The 22,369-nt window shown below is 40.5% G+C and overlaps 2 protein-coding genes and 1 non-coding gene across 12 annotated transcripts in view; all 3 read left to right on the top strand.

The window, feature by feature from the left end:
* DNAJC6 (DnaJ heat shock protein family (Hsp40) member C6) overlaps positions 1-3,121 on the top strand; it is a 166,359-nt gene extending 163,238 nt beyond the window's left edge. For all 9 annotated transcript variants that reach the window (XM_063654574.1, XM_063654581.1, XM_063654583.1 and 6 more), the window contains one exon: positions 764-3,121. In XM_063654574.1, coding sequence (XP_063510644.1) covers positions 764-865 — 102 coding nt within the window. In that variant the 3' untranslated portion in view covers positions 866-3,121. The remainder of the gene's footprint in view (positions 1-763) is intronic.
* A 522-nt stretch (positions 3,122-3,643) lies between these two features.
* LOC129022764 (U2 spliceosomal RNA) lies at positions 3,644-3,829 on the top strand. Its single transcript, XR_008496556.1, has one exon. It is a non-coding gene; the product is annotated as a U2 spliceosomal RNA (small nuclear RNA).
* Positions 3,830-8,383: 4,554 nt separating this feature from the next.
* Positions 8,384-21,663, top strand: LEPROT (leptin receptor overlapping transcript). Of its 2 annotated transcripts, XM_054485604.2 has the most exons (4): positions 8,384-8,615; positions 13,179-13,254; positions 17,743-17,929; positions 19,666-21,663. In XM_054485604.2, exons 1-4 carry the CDS (start codon positions 8,600-8,602, stop codon positions 19,780-19,782), a joined length of 396 nt encoding a protein of 131 aa, XP_054341579.1. In that variant the 5' UTR covers positions 8,384-8,599; the 3' UTR covers positions 19,783-21,663. The 2 variants fall into 2 exon arrangements, with proteins under 2 accessions (XP_054341579.1, XP_063510635.1); XM_063654565.1 differs by having other exon boundaries at positions 8,415-8,615; positions 17,743-21,663.
* The last annotated feature ends 706 nt before the right edge of the window (positions 21,664-22,369 follow it).

The raw sequence follows: 22,369 nt of genomic DNA, 5'->3' as shown, positions 1-22,369 counted from the left end.
AATTTGCCACTCTTGATTATCACTGTATTGATTATGTCAGTTTATGTTTTCATTGAAGTATATATACATCTAAGGGCTCTACCTTGTCAGAAACTTCAACTAACTCATGGCCAAATGAAATCATCATATAATACATAGAAACATTCAGCAAGAAGTGAGTCATCTTGCTGTCACATAGACTATACCAGTCATATGACCTGAAGTTATGATCGAAGTGCCACTTGGGAACACAGGCTTGAATTTGATGCATTTGATTTTCATCTCTCCACATTTTCTTGTACTAGTCTGAAAAGAAGAATTAATGAGAAGCAATGGTAGTGCTTGAATTTCGATGAATCAAAAGAGAAGGAGAAACAAGAGCCCAGAAAAATCCACAAACTCTATGCCCCATTATGACTCTCAAAGAACTATTTAGAAATGGGAAAATGGGAGTTAAAAACAGTCAATGGAGATGGACTGTCATGAACCTTTGTCATTTGGCAGATACTTCTGGAGAACAGAGATACATCTTGTGCTGCCTGATAAGCTCTCTGTTGTCTGCTTCTTGATGGGTTACTACTACCCTTGTGCATTTCTAGGGGGAGGGCATTATGGGGAGGTTATAGTAATTTGGGTCAGATATAGTAGATTAAGCTGAAAAGGAGAAATGGCCAAATAGGAAAACATCTCCATTACTTAGAGCCCATATATTGGCAGTGAAAAATTTCATATTAATAAAATTTTGGTCTGTGGTATCTAATGTCTGTTTTTGTTTTCTCTACAGGCTACTGGGCAACCCTATGAACAATATGCAAAGATGATTTTCATGGAGCTCAATGATGCCTGGTCTGAATTTGAAAACCAAGGCCAAAAGCCCTTATATTAATTTATGAGCTTTTCCATCTCTGCTGCAGACCTGTGCTAATGCTTAGTGTGCGTCACAATTCTGAGGTTTTTGCAGATGAACCAAAAACTCCAGTAACATGTTTTCAGTACTAAACCGTTAAGTTACTCATGAATTAATTTCTCATTGATAAGGAATGTGGATGTTTGGTTTCTCAAAGTTCCCACCATAAAAGATCCAAAGCATGAGAGGAACTTCTAGTCAGATGACCTTGCAGAACCACCACATTCCACCCTGCCCTTTGGGGAGCCTACTCAGCATTCTACCTAGCGAAATGGAAAACAGAGGCCACCACCCGTGAAGGCATAACACCCTCACATTGTCTGAGAATAGGATTAATGAGCAAAAGTTATGATAATAGAGTTATATGATGGTTTAATGGTTTCTAGATTTTTCTTGGAAAGATATAATTTGAGGAGTGGCTTTATGCAGACTCCAAGAACAAAACCACCAGGTATTTTTTTTTAAGTAAAAATGTACTGAGGCCTTTAGCATAATACTGTAAATGTCTTTTGGTCAAGAGGACTAACAAATATAAAGGAACTTGAATTGTGGGGAGTGATAATAGTCCAGTGATTAAACTACAGTCCAGTGATTACCACCAACTTTCTGAATAAGCTAAAAATGAATGAAAATGCTGGCTAAAGAAAATAGGGACTCTGAAGATGTCGAAATCTTTATTCCTGGTTAGGAAGGTGGGCTGCTACCCTTCTTTCCCTTTAGAAAACTGTGATTAATTAAATAAAAAGTCTTACTACTATAACAACTCTAAACCTGGTTTAAATGAAACATCTAATTTTGCCATAAGGCTTAATGCTCTTCTTTTGTTTAGCCAAGAAAACATTCTTAGCTGGAAACAGGTGGTAAGATAGTTTGGCCTGTTCACAATTTATCAGGACCAATATCTAGTATGGACTCAGTGTTCTCTAGGTTTGTGAGCGGTTGTGGTAAGAGAATAGAAGACAACACTGAATAAGAGTTAAGAGAATGGCACGATCACAGTGAGAGAGCTGCACTCATCTGCAGACCCAGTCAGATGGCTTGTCAGTATCTGCTCTGAGAAACCAGGTCCCACCTCCCCACAAGGCAAATCTAGACCCATTGAATTATTACAGTGGGCTTTATTGTTTTAAAAGTAGTTGGGGATCCACAGGAACAACATTCATACAGGGACATTTGTGAAAGCAAAGCAAGAATGAATGCTTTCCAGATCTCAGACTGGCTGGATTCAGATCAATGTGTTGGCTGGTTCTCATTTTAAGGGGTAAGCAGTTTGCTATTCTGTGACTTTAGTAGATCTCTTTTGTGTGCACATATACAATGTGCATTATACATATATATTAAATATATGCACAAAGCAGATGGCAAAAAGATTTTCATGCTAATCTTCAAAGGTTCATGCTCAATATTGTGAAAAGCTTTTAAAAGTTGTTTTGAAAAGACAATCATTTTTTGTTTTTGTTTTAACTTTCTTGTGGCAAGCTATACCGGAAAAGCGGCATGTCATAAATACTTTAGGTTCTACATAGATCTCTTTCTCTCTTTTGTTTTGTTTGTTTGTTTGTTTGTTAAAGTTCATTATTTATTTTACCTTTTACTGACAATGTGAAACTCGAAGAAAATGTTCTCTTTTTAAATATACAGTCATAAACTGTTCAAGGTAACCATAACAAACTAGGTGTTATTTATTAACGTATTATAAAATAATGTTTGATCCAGTATGTGCTTGTCTTATTTAAAATTGGAATGTGAGACATGTTGCTGTGACCTGTTTTTCTTTCTCATTCACATTTGTAGATATTGTGTGAACTACAGTATATAATGATAACAATTAAAAGGATATTCTGTGGATGTCACGTATTTTGAAATGATAGAACTACATTAGCTTTGTATCATGTTTGGATAATTCATCAATGTTCACAGTTTAAAACATCATTAAACATTATGTAATTAGCAATGAGAAAGAATCTTACTTAACTTAAATTTGGGGATTTCCCCCCACATCTCTTTTCCGGAGTCATTATAATTCTAGACCCCTATTTATCTCAAAACTCTTAATAAATGCAGACCAACAGGTTTTTGCATTCCTTTTAAATAACTGGTTGTGACAAAGCTTGTTGTTGATCAGATTCACTGTTTCATCATATTTATTGTAATATATTTTTTGTTTTGTAAATATGTTACAACAAAATGTGATTGGTCTAAAATATTTGTAATGTATATTAAAAGGTTCAAAAATATTTGTAGAAATCTAAGTTATTTGGGTACTTGTAGGAATATGATGACGAGCTTGAATGCCACCTTCTGACATGATTTACTTTTAAGGAAAGTTATGAGGAGAGAATACAAAAAGCATGCATCAAAATGTAATCTGACAGGATTTCTGGATTTATATTTAATCACTCCTGCCCCAGCACACGCACACACACACATGTGCGCACACATGATTTTGATTATGCTACATGATATATGTTTCAAAAAGAATTAGCATAGAAATCCTGGTCTCCTAGCCAGAAAATTAAAGGATTTTCAAAAAAGTGAATCTGTATGTTGAGGCAAAAGGATTGAACCTGGAAGTCTGGGACTTTATCATAGAAACAAAGTCTCAGATATTTTAGTTCTTTGGAAACAAATGCTGTAATTCAAAAGCATTTTACCCATCACTGTACTATCTACGTGTGGAAGAATGTTCAAGTTGAATCCTAATGCTGTGAATGAAACACAATCTGTGTAGGGAATGAGTAAAAAAGTTGAATTCCAATTGCTTTTTGGCCTTTTGGCTAAAATAAATGTAGCATCTAATTTTATCAGTTTAACATCTGATATGTCTTTTATCCATGAACAATATTTTAAATGGATTTTTTGGAGCAGGGAGATGGAATAGGAGTTTCCCCACCCATTCCATCAGCCTGGTAATGCAGTAACTGCAGGAATAGTTCATTTCCACCTCACTAAAACAACAACAACAACAAAAGAAAAAATTTGAATTCCAGAAATAGTTATTGCAGCAACAAGTCAGTCTCCCCGCTGGAAACACCTATCAGGGAAGCTAGCTCAAGTAGCAGATTTTGATTATTCTAAAGATAAATCATGGTTTTTGGGAATAGTTATACATGTTGGTTTGAGATTAAAAGACTGGGTTTAGATCCTAGTTTTTCCATTTATAGACTTTTTTTTTTTTTTTTTTTTAAGAGAGCCTTGCTCTGTCACCTAGGCTGAAATGCAGTGGGTCTGTCACAGCTCTCTGCAACCTCTGACTCCTGAGCTCAAGTGATCCTCTCGCCTCAGCCCTCTTGAGTAGCTAGGACTGCAGGTGAGAGCCACCATGCCTGTTTTTGGGTTTTTTTTTTTTTTTTTGAGACGGGGTCTTGCTGTGTTGCCCAGGATGGTCTTGAACTCCTGGCCTCAAGTGATCCTCCAGCCTCAGCCTCCCAAAGTGCTGGGATTACAGGCATGAACCACTGTGCCGAGCCTTACAGACTCATATTGGACAAGTTTCTTGAACTCTCTGAGTCTTAATTTTATCACCTGTAAAATAGAATTCTAACAACCCTGCAATGGAGGAATTAAGAACTGTGTATATAAACTCTTAACAAGTGGGTACTCACTAAATAGTAATTATTGTTATTGTTACTGATAGCAAATAAGACAAAGTATATCACTGTAGGTGGGTATTGGAGCTGGAATTAAATGGAAACCTCATATTCTAGGGAGTGACACAAGTAGGAAAAGGCAACCCAAAGTTACTTTTACCTTGGTCCTTATTCCTTATCTGCTTGGGTTTACAGAGATCTGTCTACATAAAATGGCAAAGAGGTTTGCATTGTACTTTCTGTAAAGGGAATAGCTATGTCAAAAGAAGTAGTGATTGAGCATTAGGAAGGAAAACCAACATTTACGGATTTCAATTAGTGTTGCATCATTCTTGCATTTAACTTATGCACTGACTTGCAAGCCTGCCCCAGTATAGATATAACATCCTGACATTTATCTTGTGTGCACTGCCCTAGGTGTTACCATATATATATATATATATATATTTATATATGTTTTTTTTCCTCACTTAATTCTCCCAAAGATTCTGAGAGACAGGTTTTTGTAAATCTTACCTCAGGAAGCTAAAGCATGGAGAAATTTACCCAGAGCTGGAGCTCGAGGCTACATTTTTTTTCTGAGGATAGGGAGAGATGATACTGTGTATGGTAAACTTATTAATATTTGTTAATTCAGCCAACATTTTGTGTATACTGTATGCAAGATGCTAATAGATATGTTGGAGAAAATTAAGACAGTTAATGGATTTGATGCCCTGTGAAGCATAAGGGGTTACTGTTGTTTCTAATTACTACAAGAATTCTTGCTTCTTGGTGCATAAGATCTACTGTGGGGAGCAGTACAAGTGCTGACCATCTGACTTTAGAGTTGAACAGTTTGGGACTTGATCTCAGCTTCCCTATTCACTGGTTACTGGGAGCTTGTTTTCCTATCTGTAAGACAGAGACAATAAAACCTAGCTCATCATGCGAGATTATTGAGTGCAAGGAGAGAATATTAAAATTCATCCCAGTAAGTCCACTGTAGTCCTAGGCAGCATGACAGAGGTCACAGATCTTACAAGTAACATATCAATGGCAAGTTGGGGATAAGGATTTGGTTTTTAGGGCTTTACTTTCTGTTTTTGATGACTCTTATTCTTGAGAAAATGTGGAAGGAGTAGGTAGAAGACCAGTTTTTTTCAGTGCAACATCAGGCAAAAGAAAAGCAGATTTTTTTCAGATGGTTAAAGCCTATGGCAAAATAGCTTTCTCTTTAAGGTGATTGGTAACCTGGAAAGGACAGCTGGCGTGGGCAGAAAACTTGTTCAAGACAAACACTGTCCCAGCATTTTTTAAATTCCAGACATTACCCTGGGGCAAACACCTCAACTTTTTCTTTCATACCACCTTCCAGTATCTTACTCCTGAGCCTAGGGTGCTCAAACCAAACTCTGCCTCTGACGTGTTGTCAGTTTTCTCTAAAATCACTTATCTTCTGTGGGACTGGAGTCAGGCTGACATGGAAGGCTCCCGCAAACCCTATTTAGGCTCTCTGGAGACAGAGTGGGTGGTTGGAAATGGAAGGGGGAATGAGGGAAATTTAACCCCATAGAATATCTTCCGCATGAGGGTAGCTTAGCACTACACGAAGAGAGCTAAAAAACCGCAGACTTCCAGGGCTTGTCTGATACGCAGGTTCCCTTGAGTGCTCTAACAGGTATTAGAAATAATATGATAGGGAACCAAGCTCTTGTAGGGGAGGAAGAATCTTTTCCTCTACCTATCTTAGGTTCTCCGGCTGGGGCCTTGTGCATTAGACCGGCCAAAGACAGATGAACAAAAGTAAAGCAAGTTTATCAACACGTGCATTGTTCATATAGGTAACATGTGGGAATACTCAGAGATGAGCAACTCAAAGGTTTGGTTAGAACTTGGGCTTATATAGCATATTAGCCAAGGAACAATAAATTTTTAAAGAAATGACAAGATAAAGGACCTTGAGTAGGGGCAGCAAATTGTTGGAAGACAAATATATGAGAGACTAGTTGCAGATAAAGGCTAAATACTAAAGTTTATCATGTAGATTTTTCTTGTGTTGTCTCCAGGCTGACAGGGGTCTAAAATTGTCTCTGGTGATTAATCTTTGTCCTTCCTGGTAGAGCAGGCAGGAGGTACACCTTCGTAAACTTATATCCTGCTTTTTGGCAAATAGAGGGAGGGCAGAGTTCTTTTCTAGTACCTTGTACCTATATGCTTCTTCCTAACTGCCTTCAGCTCAAAATAATCCTTAAACCAAAGTGGCATACACTGCCAATGCTCTTGAGTAGATTGAAGGCTCCAAAGTAAAAAGTGCTGTGTAGTATTGGATCTCCAAACATCTGCAGTGAGTCAGGTATTACAATGCTGTTTTCAGTGATGTGCCATCCATCTATGAGGAGAAATGAGAGGAGCTAGAAAAATAAACTGACAGCTAGAAAAATACTCCACTGAATCAACAAATAGACATTTCTTGAAACAATAACATGCCTAATGTGCAATTTTGATGCCTAATGTGCAATTTATACTTCTCAGGTAGCCAGGGGAAACTAGATTTCCACAGATTCCTTTATCTTTCAGTCCTTTTGAAAACTGAGAAAAAGCAAGAGAAGAGGGACCACTCCATCACGTAGAGTGGATCTCAGCTAGAATGAGGGGAAGTGGCCCAGAATGCAACCTCCTCCAAATAGCTGTGTGACAGGTAAGTCCTATCCTTTCTGCACCTCTTTCCTTAAATGTAAGATGAAACATTTGGACCAGACTGTTTCAATAATCTTCTAGATTGCTTTTGCCAAAACAGAACTCTCCATTCCTGTAAGATAAGTATACAATGGCTCTCAGAGATCTAAAAGCTGGCCTTGGTTACCTGCAAACTTTGAGGCCCCGTCATAAAAATAATAGCTTTTTTTTTTTTTTTTTTAAGGTTCATGAAAGCTTCGGACACAAAAGCTTATATGGTCTTCGTCTCTACAAATAAACCACGGAGTAAAGAAAAACCCCGCTAGTTTCAGTAAAGCGTTGCTATTAAGCAAAGCAAACCTATGCAAATATCAAGTTCTTAACGAGGTGTGTTTCCTAAGGGGTCTGTCCTCCGGTACCCCGCCCCTCCTCTGCCACAGTCACGTGAAGGCAGACAGGCACACACTCGCACACTAGCACGCACTTGGGAGCTCAGGGTACATAACACTGGTTAGTGAGTCGGTGTCCCTCTCCCATCGATTGCAACTTTTCCCCTCCTTCCCTCTCCTCCCTCTCCCCACTTTCTACGTCTCCGTTCTCAGGAAGGCTCAGGGAGGATCCCCCGCTGCGTGCACTGTGTTCTGAGCGGCCCGGGAGAGACTCTGGGCCCGCGGTCGGGGCGGAGCCAAGGTCCCAACCCACATTGAACGCGCTTGAGGATTACCAGGAGGGCTCAGGGCACTGGGTTGGGGTTACTCTGGGAAAGCTTTGTGGGGCCAGGTGGGATCTTTGGGCTGGAGCTGGACTCTGCGAGCTGGGGGGTGGAGTTCTAGACTGGCAGGAGCGGAGTTCTGGGTGGCGGGGGCGGGGTCAGGACTAGCAGGGGCGGCCTCTGAGAGTTGGGGGCGGAATTCTGGGCCGGTGAGGGCTGAGGCGGGACCAGCAGGGGCGGCCTCCGCGAGCTAGGGGAGGAGCTCTGCACTGTCAGGGGCGGGACTCTGAGTAGCGGTAGCGAGGTCTGGAGCCGCAGGCGCTGCCTCCGCGAGCTAGGGGAGGAGCTCTGTACCGTCAGGGGCGGGGCTCTGAGTAGCGAGGCGGGATCTGAACTCGCAGGCGCGGCCTCTGCGAGCTGGGGCGGGGCTCTGCGTGGCGGGGGCGGGGCTCTGCGTGGCGGGGGCGGGGCTCTGCGTGGCGGGGGCGGGGCTCTGCGTGGCGGGGGCGGGGCTCTGCGTGGCGGGGGCGGGGCTCTGCGTGGCGGGGGCGGGGCTCTGCGTGGTGGGGGCGGGGTCTGGACCAGCAGGCGCGGCGTTTGCGAACTAAGGTCGGAGTTCTGCACCGGCGGGGGCGGGGCTCTGCGTGGCCGGGGCGGGCTCGGGATCCGCGGGGCGACTCCTGGTCTGGCCTGGGCAGGCTGCCCGGGCCGTGGCAGGAAGCCGGAAGCAGCCGCGGCCCCAGTTCGGGAGACATGGCGGGCGTTAAAGGTACATCGCGGTCCCGAGCCCGCTCGTCGTGTGGTGGGGTTGCCGCCTCCGTTCCGGTCAAGCCTGGGGCTGCGCCTTCCGCGCGCCGCTGGGGGACGGCCTCACCACCCTTCCCGCCTCTCCGGGTCGGGAGGCGATCGACCGCTCCCTTCGTCCCTTGGGGTGTGGGTGGAGCGGCGTTTCGGGGGAGCCTTGGCCCTTTTTGCAAGGCCGCTGGCCTTCCTGCTCTCCAGTGGCGGCACCAGACCCCCCCCGAGGCGGAGCCCTCGGCGAGAGCGGCGCCTTCCACCGCTCCTGAGTTTTTAAACAAGGTTTCCACTTCATGACGTGTCCACCCTAACGCCTTTCTTCTGGTTTTCTGCCCCTCCGCTGTTTCCTATTTGCTACAAAGGACCCTTTGTCTCCAGCGTTCTAAGCATTGGGAGACTTAATCCTCTTTTTCCTAATGATTTTTCCAACTGGGCAGTTGACCGCGGGTGGGTGTCAATGGAAAGCATCCAGAAAGACGGTGTTTCTCGCAGTCGTGGAGGGTAGATTACGTGTAATTTTAATACTGCTTTCTTCGGTGTTTTCTCTGTTCGTCTATGGACAGAGAAGAAAGTAGTGTTTGTGTAGTATGTGTTTTTTGCATGGGGCAGTTGGTAAAAACACCGCGTCCCTTATCTGTATGGCTTCAGAGCAATGTGAGATGGAAAAGGTTTTTTGCAAGGCTTCCTGTATTTTGGTAGGAAAACATTCCATTTCTAATCTGTCGAATAGAGTAGCATGACTTGTTTTTATATTGGCGTTTATATCATCCTTGAAATTTGCACCCAAAGATATCCCCAGTTAACATCTGCTATAAACATGTAGATAGTGTATATACGAGTACGCCTCTGTTCACTATGAATTTATCCGAGTGTGTGAGCTGTTAGCAGCAGACATTTTATCATTATTTCTGGCTGACTTTTATACTTAATATCAGTTTAGTAAACATGGTTTACTTGGAGAGTGTCGACTGTGTTATATATCCATTTGAAGCCAATGCCGAAAACAGATGAAAAGTAGTGTCTCAGTACTACACATGATTAGAAACTACCAAATCATGATCACGTTTATGTGTGAATGTGTTAGAAAACTGTAATGTAGTGAAAAGAAAGGAAGTATGAAATGGAAAAGGACTAAGGGAAGGAAGCATTTTACAGATTCTTCAACTTTTATTGAGGAACTACTGTATGCCAGAGACTTAGGATACAAAGATAAATGAGAAGTTATTGGTGGATGACACAGCTGGAAATAATTATATTACTATGTCAGTGTTTATGGTGTGCTCAGATGCGGTGGGAGAACAGATGGTGGGTTGAATTTTGTCCTCCAAAAAGATATGTTCAAGCTCTAGTTCCCTAGTACCTGTGAATGTGATCTTATTTGGAAGTAGTGTCTTTACAGATATAATCAAATTAAAATGATAACTGGTTTAAGGTGGGCCCTAATCCAATGACTGGTGTCCTTATAAGAAGAGGGGAATATAGACATAGAGACATACAGGGAGAATACCATGGGAAGACGGAGACAGAAATTGGAGTGATGCAGCTACGAAGCCAGGAGCACCAAAGATTGTTGTCAACCATGCTGGTAACCACTGAGTGTTAGGAAGAGGCAAGGAAGGGTGCTTCCCTACAGCCTTCAGAGGGAGTGTGGTGGCGCTGCTGACACCTTGATTTCAGAAGTCCAGCCTCCAGAACTGTCAGAAGATAAATTTCTGTTGTTCTCAGCCATCCAGTTTGTGGTACTTTGTAACGGCAGCCGTAGGAAACTGATGCAGGTGGGATTAATTTCCCCTGCTCCAGAGAAAGGACTGTTTTCACAGAAGAGGCGATGCTTGAACTGAATCTGAAGGGATCAATATGGCTTCACTTGGCAAAGCATGGAGTGAAGGTGGAGTATATCCCAAGTGGGGAGGACAGCACGTGACATGGCGCAGGGCTCATGAAACAACATGCCTTCTTCTCTTCAGGTACTTAAGCTACATTAGTAAGACTGGAACTTAGTGGTGAGGGTTGAAGCTGGACAGGCGGTTAGGAGTGAGTCAGGCCATGGTGAGCCTCCATGCCAGAACAACTTGTAGGCTGTGGAAGCAACTGCAAAGGGATGGCAGCAGTGATATATATAGTTGAAAGATCACTGTCTGCTGTGTAGAGGATGGATTGGAAGAGTCACAGAGGCAGGATTGAGAGGTTAAAGGCCTGCACCAGGGCTGTAGCAGAGAGTTTAAGAAGTCTAGGAGATTGAGTCACCTTGACCTACTGATTCATTGGAAGGTGGAATGCAATCATGGTGTCAGTCCTCTAAGATAGGACCTTTAAAGCGTAGGGATAGTGGTTCAGTTTTACACGTGTTACACATGTTGAATTTGAGGTTCTTGTTGGCGGTCAAGGCAGAGAAATCCAGACTGGAGGTGGAAGTACAGGCCTAGTTCTTTAGGACCTACTCTGGGCTGGAGCATCAGTTGTGGCCGGGCCCTTGTGGTACTAGGAGCTTTGGGTTGAACATAAGTTTTCAGCAGGAGTGTGTGGAGTGAAAAGAGAGATGGGGTTGGATTTTTGGTCAACTCCAACTTTAAGAGATGCAGAGGATGTGATTCCTGAAAAAAGAGGAAAAAAAAAGACCAAAAAGAATCAAACAGAAAGATGGTTGTGAACCTTGAGAAACTGGTATCAGGACAGAAGGAAGAGGTCTGCAGTTCCTAGCTTTGACAGGCCTCATGGAGGAGGGGGTACTGCCGATGGTCAGGCACAGAGGAGAGGAGCAAAGCCAGCTAGGAAAAGATCATCTGTAATGAGATAGTATGTGGTATTTGCTTTCCATCCACACATGGGCATTTTCCATTAAAGAGTGGAAATGTAAAAAGATATGTTAAAATTGACAGTGTTTCTTTGTCCCTTAACATCTGTATACTTTCAGATGTTTTTTAAAAAGCACTTTGGCACCTTCCTATTAAAGAGTCTCTCTAAATCTTCTCTCAAGTAAAAGGAAGCAATCAAAAATGTTCATTAGCTTAATTAATTAAATACTAATTATGAGTATTATGGACTTTTTTCAGAAGAAAATTTGGATAAGATAGTCTCCTATGCTTTTGATCTCTACCTTTATCAAAGAACATTGCCAAAATGAGTAGATACCTGAGTCAGTCAGCATTTATTTGGCTACCTCCTTTTGCCAAGCACTTTACATAGATTATCTCATTTAATTCCCATAAGCTCAATAAGGTGGCACCATTATTTACATTTTACAGGTGAGAAATCAGGTTCAGAGGATTAGCTTCTACCCAAGGTCATAAGACCAGATGGTGGCAGAGTTAAGATTTGACTCATATTTGTGACTCAGAGCTCAAGATTTTTTAACAACTTTGATACTCTGTTTCTCACTCAGCAGCACAACAAGGGCAAATACGTTGCTACTCCGGCAGAGACTAGTGTCCAGTACATACAGGGAATACATATTTTATTCAGTGGACACTAGTTGGGAATTGTTTCCTACAAAGACATGAAAACAATCTTCAAATACTTGAAGTACTGTGGTTTGGGGAGGCAAAATGATCAAAGGTATATATTGCAGGGAGGCAGTTCTGGATATAATTTAAAGAAGGAGGGCTTTCAACATTTAGAAGCTGTTGGAATTAAATGACCTGCCTTGGGTGGTAGTGAGTTTTCCTTCACTGGAGTTGTGTGGACCGACTGGCTGCCCTCTGGTGACAAATATAGAGGGAATTCATACATTGGATAGGGGTTAGGTACTGGAATTACTTGAGACCTTTGTATACTTTATGATTTTAAGGTGGCAGACATGGGTCATTGTCTTAATCAGTTTGAGCTACTATAAGAAATATATTGTAGACTGGGTGGCTTAAACAACAAACATTTAGTTTCCACAGTTCTGAAGACTGGGAAGTCCAAAATTGTGGTGCAGTCAGATCTGGTGTCTGGTGAGAGCCGGCTTCCTGGTTTGCAGGCCTGCTTTCTCCTCTTACATTGGAGAACAGAGGGAGAGAAACACAGAGAGAGTGTGTGCTCTACTTTCTCTCTTCTTATAAGGGCACTCATCCCATCGTGGAGACCCCACCCTCATGACCTCATCTGAACCTAATTATCTCCCAAAGGTCCACCTCCTAATAGCATCTCACGGTGAGAGGGATGGAGCCAGGAAGGTTTCAATATATGAATTTGAAACTACACACATAATGCAGTTTGTAACGGGTCAAATGTAACCTCAATAAAATGAGTAAATTGCTACATTTGCTTGAATTTGGGACCTTTTTTTTCTTTCTTTTTTATTTTAGTAAATGTTTTTATTGATAAATGATTCACATACCATAAAATTAACATTTTTAAAGTGTAAGATTTCATGGTTTTTTAGTATATTCAGAAGGTTATGCAGCCATCACTACTATCTAATTCCAGAAAATTTAATCATCCCCCAAAGAAACTCTGGACCTATTAGAAGTCACTCCCCATTTCCCCAAACCATCTAGCACCTGACAACCTCTACTGTGGGAACTTTAACTTTCGGCTTTATTTTTCACAGCTCTTGTGGCATTATCCTTCAGTGGGGCTATTGGACTGACTTTTCTTATGCTGGGATGTGCCTTAGAGGATTATGGGTAAGTTATCATTTCAAAAAGAACTATTCCTCTTTCTGTGTCTTTGTCACTATTAGTATGGGTGTTAGAGAGTTTGGCCAATTTAGCACCAAGTTCTAACCAGTGAGTTAGTGGAGCCCAGATTATGAACACAGTCCCTTTGTGGGTCAGGTGTACTTTTGCAGAGGGCTCTGTTAAAAATTGATGTATTCATTCCATAAGTATTTGTTTAACACTTACTCTGGACTAGCTGGGGACACACAAATGAAGAGAGAGTCCTGTCCTCAAAGAGGTAAATTTCTAGTTGTGAATGAGAGACAGACAAACAGTCTAGTCAGTAAGATGGCAGCTGCAGTGGGGATGCCAGCCCAGTACGCTGGAGCTCAGATAAAGTGCACCTGAGTTTCAGTGGGACAGTCAGGGAAGGCTGCATGGCAGAGGTTGTATCTGAGCCAAGACTTGGTGGATAAATAAGAGTTTTTCAGGGTGATGAGTCAGGGGAGGACATTCCAGGCAGAGGGAACATTCTACACATTTTTTCATTCAACCATTGTTGGTTGAATGCTTCCCATGTGCCAGCCACTGTTATGGGAACTAGGGATTTAGACATAAGAAAACAAAGGTCCTTCTCTCTCAGAGTTTGTGTTTCAGTGGGGGAGACGGACAGTAAACAACAAAAGTATGCATACTGTCAGAGGTAGAAGTGGTACAAAAGATGAAGAGTGTAGAAGCTGGGAAGACAGTGGTCAGGGAGGGCCTCTCAGAGGAGGTAAAAAGTGAGAAGAAATGTCAAGAAAATCAGGAAGCAGGTCATACAGATCTCTAGGGAAAAAGCACTTTGGGCACCAGGAAAGCTGTATGCTAAGGCCCAGAGACATGAAAGCGTATATAGCCTTTTCAGGAAACCACACGTGGTACATTATGGTACAGCATAAATTGTAGTTGGAGTGGCAAAAGAAGGGTTAGTCAGGAGTGTAAAAGTCAGCACTTAGGGCTCTATATGCCTGCCGGGTAGAGGAGGTTCCATTTTACACATCAGACAATAGGAGCTGGGAAAATATCTTGAGAATGGGTTTGGAGGAGGGGGTTATGTTAAAATGTCATTCTTGCCATAACCTGAGACTAGAAAGGAAAGTGCTGAGACTGCAGTCAGGGAGAATAGTAGGGGACTACTATCATAAATCAAGCAAAATTGAGGGCTGGGGCAGTAGGAATGGAAAGAAAAGTAGAGTGAGTTAGGAAACCAAACCAACCAACAGGTTTTGTTCATCAATGTCAGGATTCAACAAGGAGGGAGGGTTCTTAGATGTCTCCCGGGTGATTGGCTTGAACAGCCAGATAGAAGATGATGTGATTAGGCCAGGTGCCGTGGCTCACACCTGTAATCCCAGCACTTTGGGAGGCTGAGGCGGGCAGATCACGAAGTCAAGAGATCGAGACCATCCTAGGCAGCATGGTGAAACCCCATCTTTACTAAAAATACAAAAAATTAGCTGGGTGTGGTGGCACACACCTATAGTCCCAGCTACTTAGGAGGCTGAGGCAGGAGAATCGCTTGAACCCAGGAGGTGGAGGTTGTAATGAGCCAAGATCGTGCCACTGCACTCTAGCCTGGCGACAGAGTGAGACTTTGTCTCCAAAAAAAAAAAAGATGATGATGATGTGGTTAAGTAAGACCAATTGAAGTGAGTTGTTATGACAGTGATGAATTCAAATCCATCACCGCAGTCCTGGCCAACTATTACAGAAATTGTTTAAACCCAAGAGGGATCCAAATATAAGCAGTCACTTATATTTGTTTAGAGCCCTCACAGCAATTACTTTATTCTAGCTTTAGGAATGTAATAAGGTATTATTATCCTCATTTCTTGCTGGGAAACCAAAGCCCAGCGTAGTTAAAGACTTACCCAGATTGCACAGCAGTAAGTGACAGAGCCCGGGCGTGGTGGCTTATGCCTATAATCCCAGCACTTCGGGAGGCAACGGTAGGAGGATTGCTTGAAGCCAGGAGTTTGAGACCAGCCTGGGCAACAAAGTGAGACCCCATTCTACAAAAAACTAAAATAAAATTAGCCAGGCATGGTGCCTGTAGCAGGGTTGGGAGGCTGAGGTGGGAAGATTGGTTGAGCCCAGGGGTTGGAGGCTGCAGTGAGCTGTGATCACACCACTGCAATCCAGCCTGGGCGACAGAGCGAGACTCTGTCTCTTAAACAAAAAAGTAGAAAAAAATTAAAATGGCAGACATGGAAATGGAGCTCATGTTCTGACGCCCTTGACCAAACGTTTTTCCATTATTCCCCAACCAACTGTAAATCTAGGAGTTTTAATTCTCTGTGATACACTGTGTCTTTGTAAGGTAAGAAAATGACTCATTACTGCTACTACAAATAAGTTTGTTTTCTATCTTTATTTTACTTTTTTGTTGTTTAGAGATGCCACAACACCCAGCTGATTTTTTAAAAAAAGTTTTTGTAGAGACGGAGTCTGTCTGTGTTGCTCAGGCTGGTCTTGAACTCCTGGCCTCAAGTCATCCTCCCGCCTTGGCCTCCCAAAGCTGTATCTTGATAGTGCACCAGGATTATCAGCTATATTGGAAGTCAGCAAACTGCCACATATAACCTGCTACCTGTTTTTATAATAAAGGTTTTATTGAAATACAGCCATGCTCATTTGTTTATGAATTATCTTTGGCTGCTTTTACATTGCTCTGCCAATTATCTTTGGCAGAGTTGAGTAGTTGAGATAGTCTTTATGGCTTGCAGATCCTCATTATTTAGTCTTTGGCCCTTTACAGAAAAAGTTTGCCAACCCCTGGCCTGCGTGTTTACTGAATTGTATATATTTAATATTTACATTTTATATATAAACAAGGTTTCTTGTACATTGATATTTCTTAGTTGGATATTGGTGGCTTACTATGAATGGAAACGTAGAGTCAGATTGTTTTTCACAAAACTGTCACTGTATTCCAGGAAAAATTAAGAGTTCTTGGCTGTGGATATGTCAGGTGACATATCTATTCCAAACCCCTTCCCTTCTCTGTGTCTCCTTTCTCACTGTTCAAAGAAGGGCTTTGAAGTAGAGAATGTCTAAGGGCTACTTCCCACAATATTGTTTGGTGATTCTTGAAACATACTATCATCCCTCAAGTTTAAAATCCGGGGTCCAAATCCACTGTTTCCATCCTGAGTTCTCTTGAAGGACACATTCCCTTCTTGCCTTTTGGTTACCTAGATCTGTGGCTGGAATGGGAGGCTTTCATTAGTGTGGCTTCATCCCAACTCCTGCTTGTAGGTGCTGTCTGGGTGTATCTGTGTGATCACAGTATTGTGGTGATATGAATTATTGTAGTGTATATATAAAAATGAGCAGAGACTTTTTTTTTTTTCTTAAGAAATGAAGCATAACAAATGTCTGATGGAGAAAAAAAGATTATTTTTGAAGTGTTGATAGAGAAAATACTGTTGGAAACCAGATGGCAATTTTTTTTATAATTGCAAAATGTTGAAATTTGGGAGGAAAACAGTTTTGTTTTGTTTTTGCATTACACTATTAATTGTGAGCTCTTATAATGAAGATTAGAGTACATCTAAGGTTTTCACTAGTGAGCATATTTATTTTCACGCCTTCCGTACTTAAAATTTATTTATTATTTTATTCATTTAACAAGTATAAATGGAGTACATCATTCTAGGCCCTGGAGATAAATGGCGTTTGACCAAGACTAATCTATCAGATGGAAACAAGTGTTGTGCAGAAAGTTCAAAGAGGGTGGTATGTTCGAGGGTGACGTGGGGTACTTTAGAATAGATGGCCAGGGAAAGTTCTGCTTTTAGAAAGGAATCTGTCAGTTTAGATCACATGGTATGAAGGAGTCAGCCAATGAGAATATCATGGGGAAGGACATTGCAAACAGGGATCACAGGTAGCGCAAAGGCCCCAGGATAACAGCTGTGAGCTCAGAGTGTTACAGGAACAGAAAGAAGGCTGGTGTGGCTACAGATTAAGCAAATGAAGGGAAAAGAGTACAAAATGAATGGAAGAAGTAGGTAATACCAGACCATAAAGGCTTCGTAGGCTAGGGCAAGGAATTTGGGGTTTATTCTAAGCTCTTAAAAGGTTTCAAGCATGCGTGCACTCAAAAGATCTTTACCGAACTAGCTTTTGCAAGACACTCTACTATGTTCTATAGGGAAGGTAGAAATGACCAAGTTAAAATTCTGTCTCTAAAGAAATTGTGGCTCAGTGGTACAGAAAACAGTAAAGTTTCTAGGGTATATATTATATAGTGGCTTCTTAACACAATATAAGCTACCTACATAGTAATTTTAAAATTATCACTACTTATCTATCCCTGGTAGAAATCATCTTATGTTCTAATATTCACAATTAATTAATTTTTTGACCTAAACATTTAAAATAGCAATGATTTTGAAATAGTAATATGTCTTTCATTTAAAATGTAACTGTTACTTTTCTTTTTGGATTTTGCCTGGGTCCAACTGACAGCGTTTACTGGCCCTTATTCGTCCTGATTTTCCACGCCATCTCCCCCATCCCCCATTTCATTGCCAAAAGAGTCACCTATGACTCAGACGCAACCAGTAGTGCCTGTCGGGAACTGGCATATTTCTTCACTACTGGAATTGTTGTTTCTGCCTTTGGATTTCCTGTTATTCTTGCTCGTGTGGCTGTGGTAAGTTTTGTTTTCTATTGTTTTGCTCAACTGTTGCTGAGTTTACTTCAGAGGCCTCTGTCTGGGACCTCCATTTCACGTTCATTACTTAGGCTTTATACTCAAGGCCGTGTATTTTTAGTTTCTCTGTTCTTCTACTTTAGACCTGCCTATCAGTAGTTCGGCCATGCTTTCAGAGTGCTTTCTTTATTTCTCTTACAACTTTTAGCCAGACGATATGATTTCTTACTTTTTCTACTTTAAGCTATTCTCTGCAATTGTTCTTAAATTCCTGCCTCTTAAATCTTACAGTAATCCACAGATACTATGCTAGCAGTACTTTTCTAGTTGCAAGATGAAGATATTTCAAATTCTTCTCCTGCAAATGGGATCATGGACTCAACTCTCAACTCAGTATAATAGGTATATGTTGAGGGACAACTGTGTAGCTTCCCGAAAATGCAGTGAATAAGTTGGCATCTTCACTTCCAAGATAAAAACTTTCTTTTTGTCTTCAAAGTACACATTGTAGGTATAATTTATTCAATTATTTGGTGTTCACTGTCTTTCCTACTATTTGATTTTGTTCCCTCCAATTACATTCTATTTTAATTTTATGAAACTCTTATTTGAGGCATTGAATATCAGATAAGCTCAAGTCTTCTTCATTCAATAAATATCTTTGGAACAACTGCTATTTGTAAAACACCAGAATTAAGAAATAGGTACTGTCTCTGCTCCTAAGGAACACAGAAACTAGCTTGCTGGGTAAGTATACTATAAGTGTACTTATAAGTATTGTAAGTTGAAGCATGATCAGAATGCCATATGGGCACCAAGAAGAGAGAAATTCCAACTGGCATTTGATATGGGCCTCTAAGGATAAATAGCATTTGCATTAAGGTAGGATGGCTGTTGTATGGAATGACATTCAAGTGTAAGAATGCAGTATATAGAATAAAGAAGAGTCCAGTGTGGTAGAGCTAAAAGAAAGTTGTTGAGGTTAAGGCTGGAAGGGTTGTGAAACCTGATTAGCAACAGTCTTGAACCCCATGCCAGTTTGATCTTTGTCTAGATAATGGGGAAAGATTGCAGATTTTTGAATACAACAAGATTGTCATGACTTTATTCTTCTTATGCTTTAGACCAGCCCTTCTTAAGAGCTGCAGTAAATATTTATATTTTTTCCTTTCAATACTGCCATCATGTTTTGTGAAGAAACTTTCATTGATGTTTCTATTGGTTAAAGTAAAACAAAAAATGCCCACTAGAGGGTACTCTCACCCCCAAATGTGCTTCTGTAAAACCATCTACAAACCATCTACCAAGCTGGAAAGCAGTTTTCAAAGTCTTTTCTTGCCTAGAAAAGAAACAAACAAATTCATAACTCTACAATTTTTATTTTCCATGAAAGAAGTTGATGTGTGCAGAACTTTCAGTACCCAGTATTGTAATTGCACTATTTATAATCTTACCACTTGAGTTTTACTTAAGGCAATCATTGTCAATTAAAAACAAGTAGAGAAATATGTCTAATTGGGAACATGTTAAGGATGATACCAGACTTAATTAACAAGCATCACAGAAGTAATTAGACTCATTACTGAACAGTTCATTATCTCCTGTTACATTATTAAGCCTTTTAGCAGCTTTGTGTAATATTTCATTGGATGTTTCTAATGCAGAAAATAATAGGGATTGCAAAGAGTACAATATGAAGGAAGTAAGGATTTAATCCTTCTTTTCTTGTCTTTCAGATCAAATGGGGAGCCTGTGGCCTTGTGTTGGCAGGCAATGCAGTCATTTTCCTTACAATTCAAGGGTTTTTCCTTATATTTGGAAGAGGAGATGATTTTAGCTGGGAGCAGTGGTAGCACTTTATTCTGATTACAGTGCATTGAATTTCTTAGAACTCATACTATCTGTATACATGTGCACATGCAGCATTTTACTATGAAATTTAATATGCTGGGTTTTTTAATACCTTTATATCACGTTCACTTTAAGGAAGACTTCATAAGTAAAAGATGAGTTTTATTCTCAGCAAATAGACCTGTCAAATTTAGATTATGTTACTCAAATTATGTTACTTGTTTGGCTGTTCATGTAGTCATGGTGCTCTCAGAAAATATATTAACCCAGTCTTGTAGACAGCTGCCACCTTATGCAGTGCATCTAAACCTTTTGCTTGGGGATGTGCTTGGAGAGGCAGATAACACTGAAGCCGGTCTCTCATGGCCCAGGAAGGCCGGGGTGGATCCCTCTTTGTGTTGTAGTCCATGCTATTCAAAGTGTGGCCCACAGACCAAGAGCCTCAACATTTCCTAGGGCCTTATTAGAAATGCAGAATCTGAAGCCCCACTCTGGACCCAGGGCATTTTGATGAGATCCAAAGGAGTTGTATGCACATGAAAGTTTGAGAAGCATCGTCATAGAGAAGTAAACATCACACCAAACTTCCTTATCTTTCCAGTGGCTAAACCACTTAACCTCTCTGGGTGTTTATCTGCTCATTTGTTTTAAAAAAAAAAAAAGTCTCACCTGCTTTCATGCTGAGAACAAGTTCACATGTTCAAGCCTATAATATTTAGGCTGTTCCTCAAATTTATAAAAAGTGTTCTCAGAATTGGGAGACAGTCAAAGGGTACAAAGCCTCAGGAGGAATAAGTGTGATTTTTTTTTTTAAGACCACTTGCATAACATGCTAAATATAGGAATAATTGAATGTATATTTCAATATTGCTAAGAGAGTAAATTTCTAATGTTCTCATAAAAACGTTAAATATTTGAGATCATATGTTAGTGTAATCATTCCACCTTATATTCAAAAATCATAACACCATATTGTACCCTGTAAAAATATACAATAATTTGTCAATGTATAATCAAAATAAAAAACAAAACATACTCCCTCCCCCAAAAAAAACTTCTCAGCGGGGAACAGATATATCTTTTCATCTGAAAGACAATGCTGGGGGAAGAGCTCCACTGAAATGCAGGCAGGGAGGCTGGGCTGGAGCCAGCCCCTGCGTTAGCAGGAGGGGGAGAATAGATAGCTAACGCTTTTACATTTCCTTTAAGATCTGGCGCTTCTCCCCAGCTCCTTCCCTCTGCCCCCCACCCCTACTCCTCAACAGTTCTGGTTTGCCCTGACTTCTCTACAGCTCTGGCTTCTTCCTGAAGAGATATAGGAGCCATGTAAGCACGCAGTGGGTGAACTGCTTAATTTTACTACATGTTGATGTACTTATTGTCTTCCATCCTGTAGGTCTTTTCTATATAACTTTATGCCACCCTTAAATGAATCATTGGGTATACATGTCATGTTGGATCCTGTAATCACAGTTTTCCCTGCTCACCTTTTTGTCTAAGATCTATTGAGAAAGGGAAATATGGGAAGGAGAACCATTTGATCAGAATACAACCAATAGTCTTTAAGCATTGTTAAAGTATGAAACTGAAATACATTCAAAACACTTAATCCTTGAGGCTTGCGACCTGAGTAATTAGCGGGTATGATGCTGGGACCGGAAAATAGAAAGTAATAACTAAAGGGTTAATGTGCAACGTTATTTTTTGGCCTTGTGCATGATTTTACGTTTTCAGTGTCCTGTGTACATATAGAATTGTTAAAGTTGTTATTTCCAATATATAATTAGAAAAATTATTTAGATACTTCATAATTTTAACCAGCATTTTTAATGATGACACTTGCATTTATTGTATTGTAATAAATTTCACTTTTAACTTTAAAAGTTTAACTTTAAAAGTTTTTATTGTGATGTTGCCTTGCCTAAAAAGATAACAAAAATGAGAGGATTTCTTGATGTTTTAAAATGGGCAGTTTTGAGCAATAATCTGTCCTAACAGAACAATAGCAATAAGTTTTAGGATACCATCTCGAATGTCTTGTTGGTGTGCAATAGCTTTTCTTTCTAAGATGACAATAATGATTCGTTTCTACTACATTTTGCAAAAGTATTTTTGTTGCTTATACACATTTTCAATAACCAAGGTAGCTTCATATGTAGCCTTAAAGCATTACCTCTTGATTGTATCTTTAGATTGATATAAAGTACTTGCATATAGAGTATTTGAAGTGATAGATTATTAGATTTGCTCTGTGTCTGAAAAGAGAGCTATTCTGCAGTGCCTAAATATCATTTAAACAGTAAATATTAATAGGAAATATTGCTATATCCGAATATATAATACAAAAGTTTGATCATGGTGACACAAATGTTGGACATTTTTTTCCTTATAAAAGGCTCTTTTTTTTTTATATTGTACAATATATTTGGAGATTCAGAGCATAATGACTATAGTCTAAAACTGAGATTGCGCTTCCAAAATTGCCCACAAGTAAATAATCTTATGAAGGGATTCTTTATCATGTTTCAAACAAGTGGCTTACAAGCAGACTTTGAGACACTTTTCCACAGAAACAATACCATGAATTGG

The sequence above is a fragment of the Pongo pygmaeus genome, chromosome 1, assembly GCF_028885625.2.
Source record: "Pongo pygmaeus isolate AG05252 chromosome 1, NHGRI_mPonPyg2-v2.0_pri, whole genome shotgun sequence".
NCBI lineage: Eukaryota > Metazoa > Chordata > Mammalia > Primates > Hominidae > Pongo > Pongo pygmaeus.
This window is presented reverse-complemented; position numbering and strand designations above follow the sequence as displayed.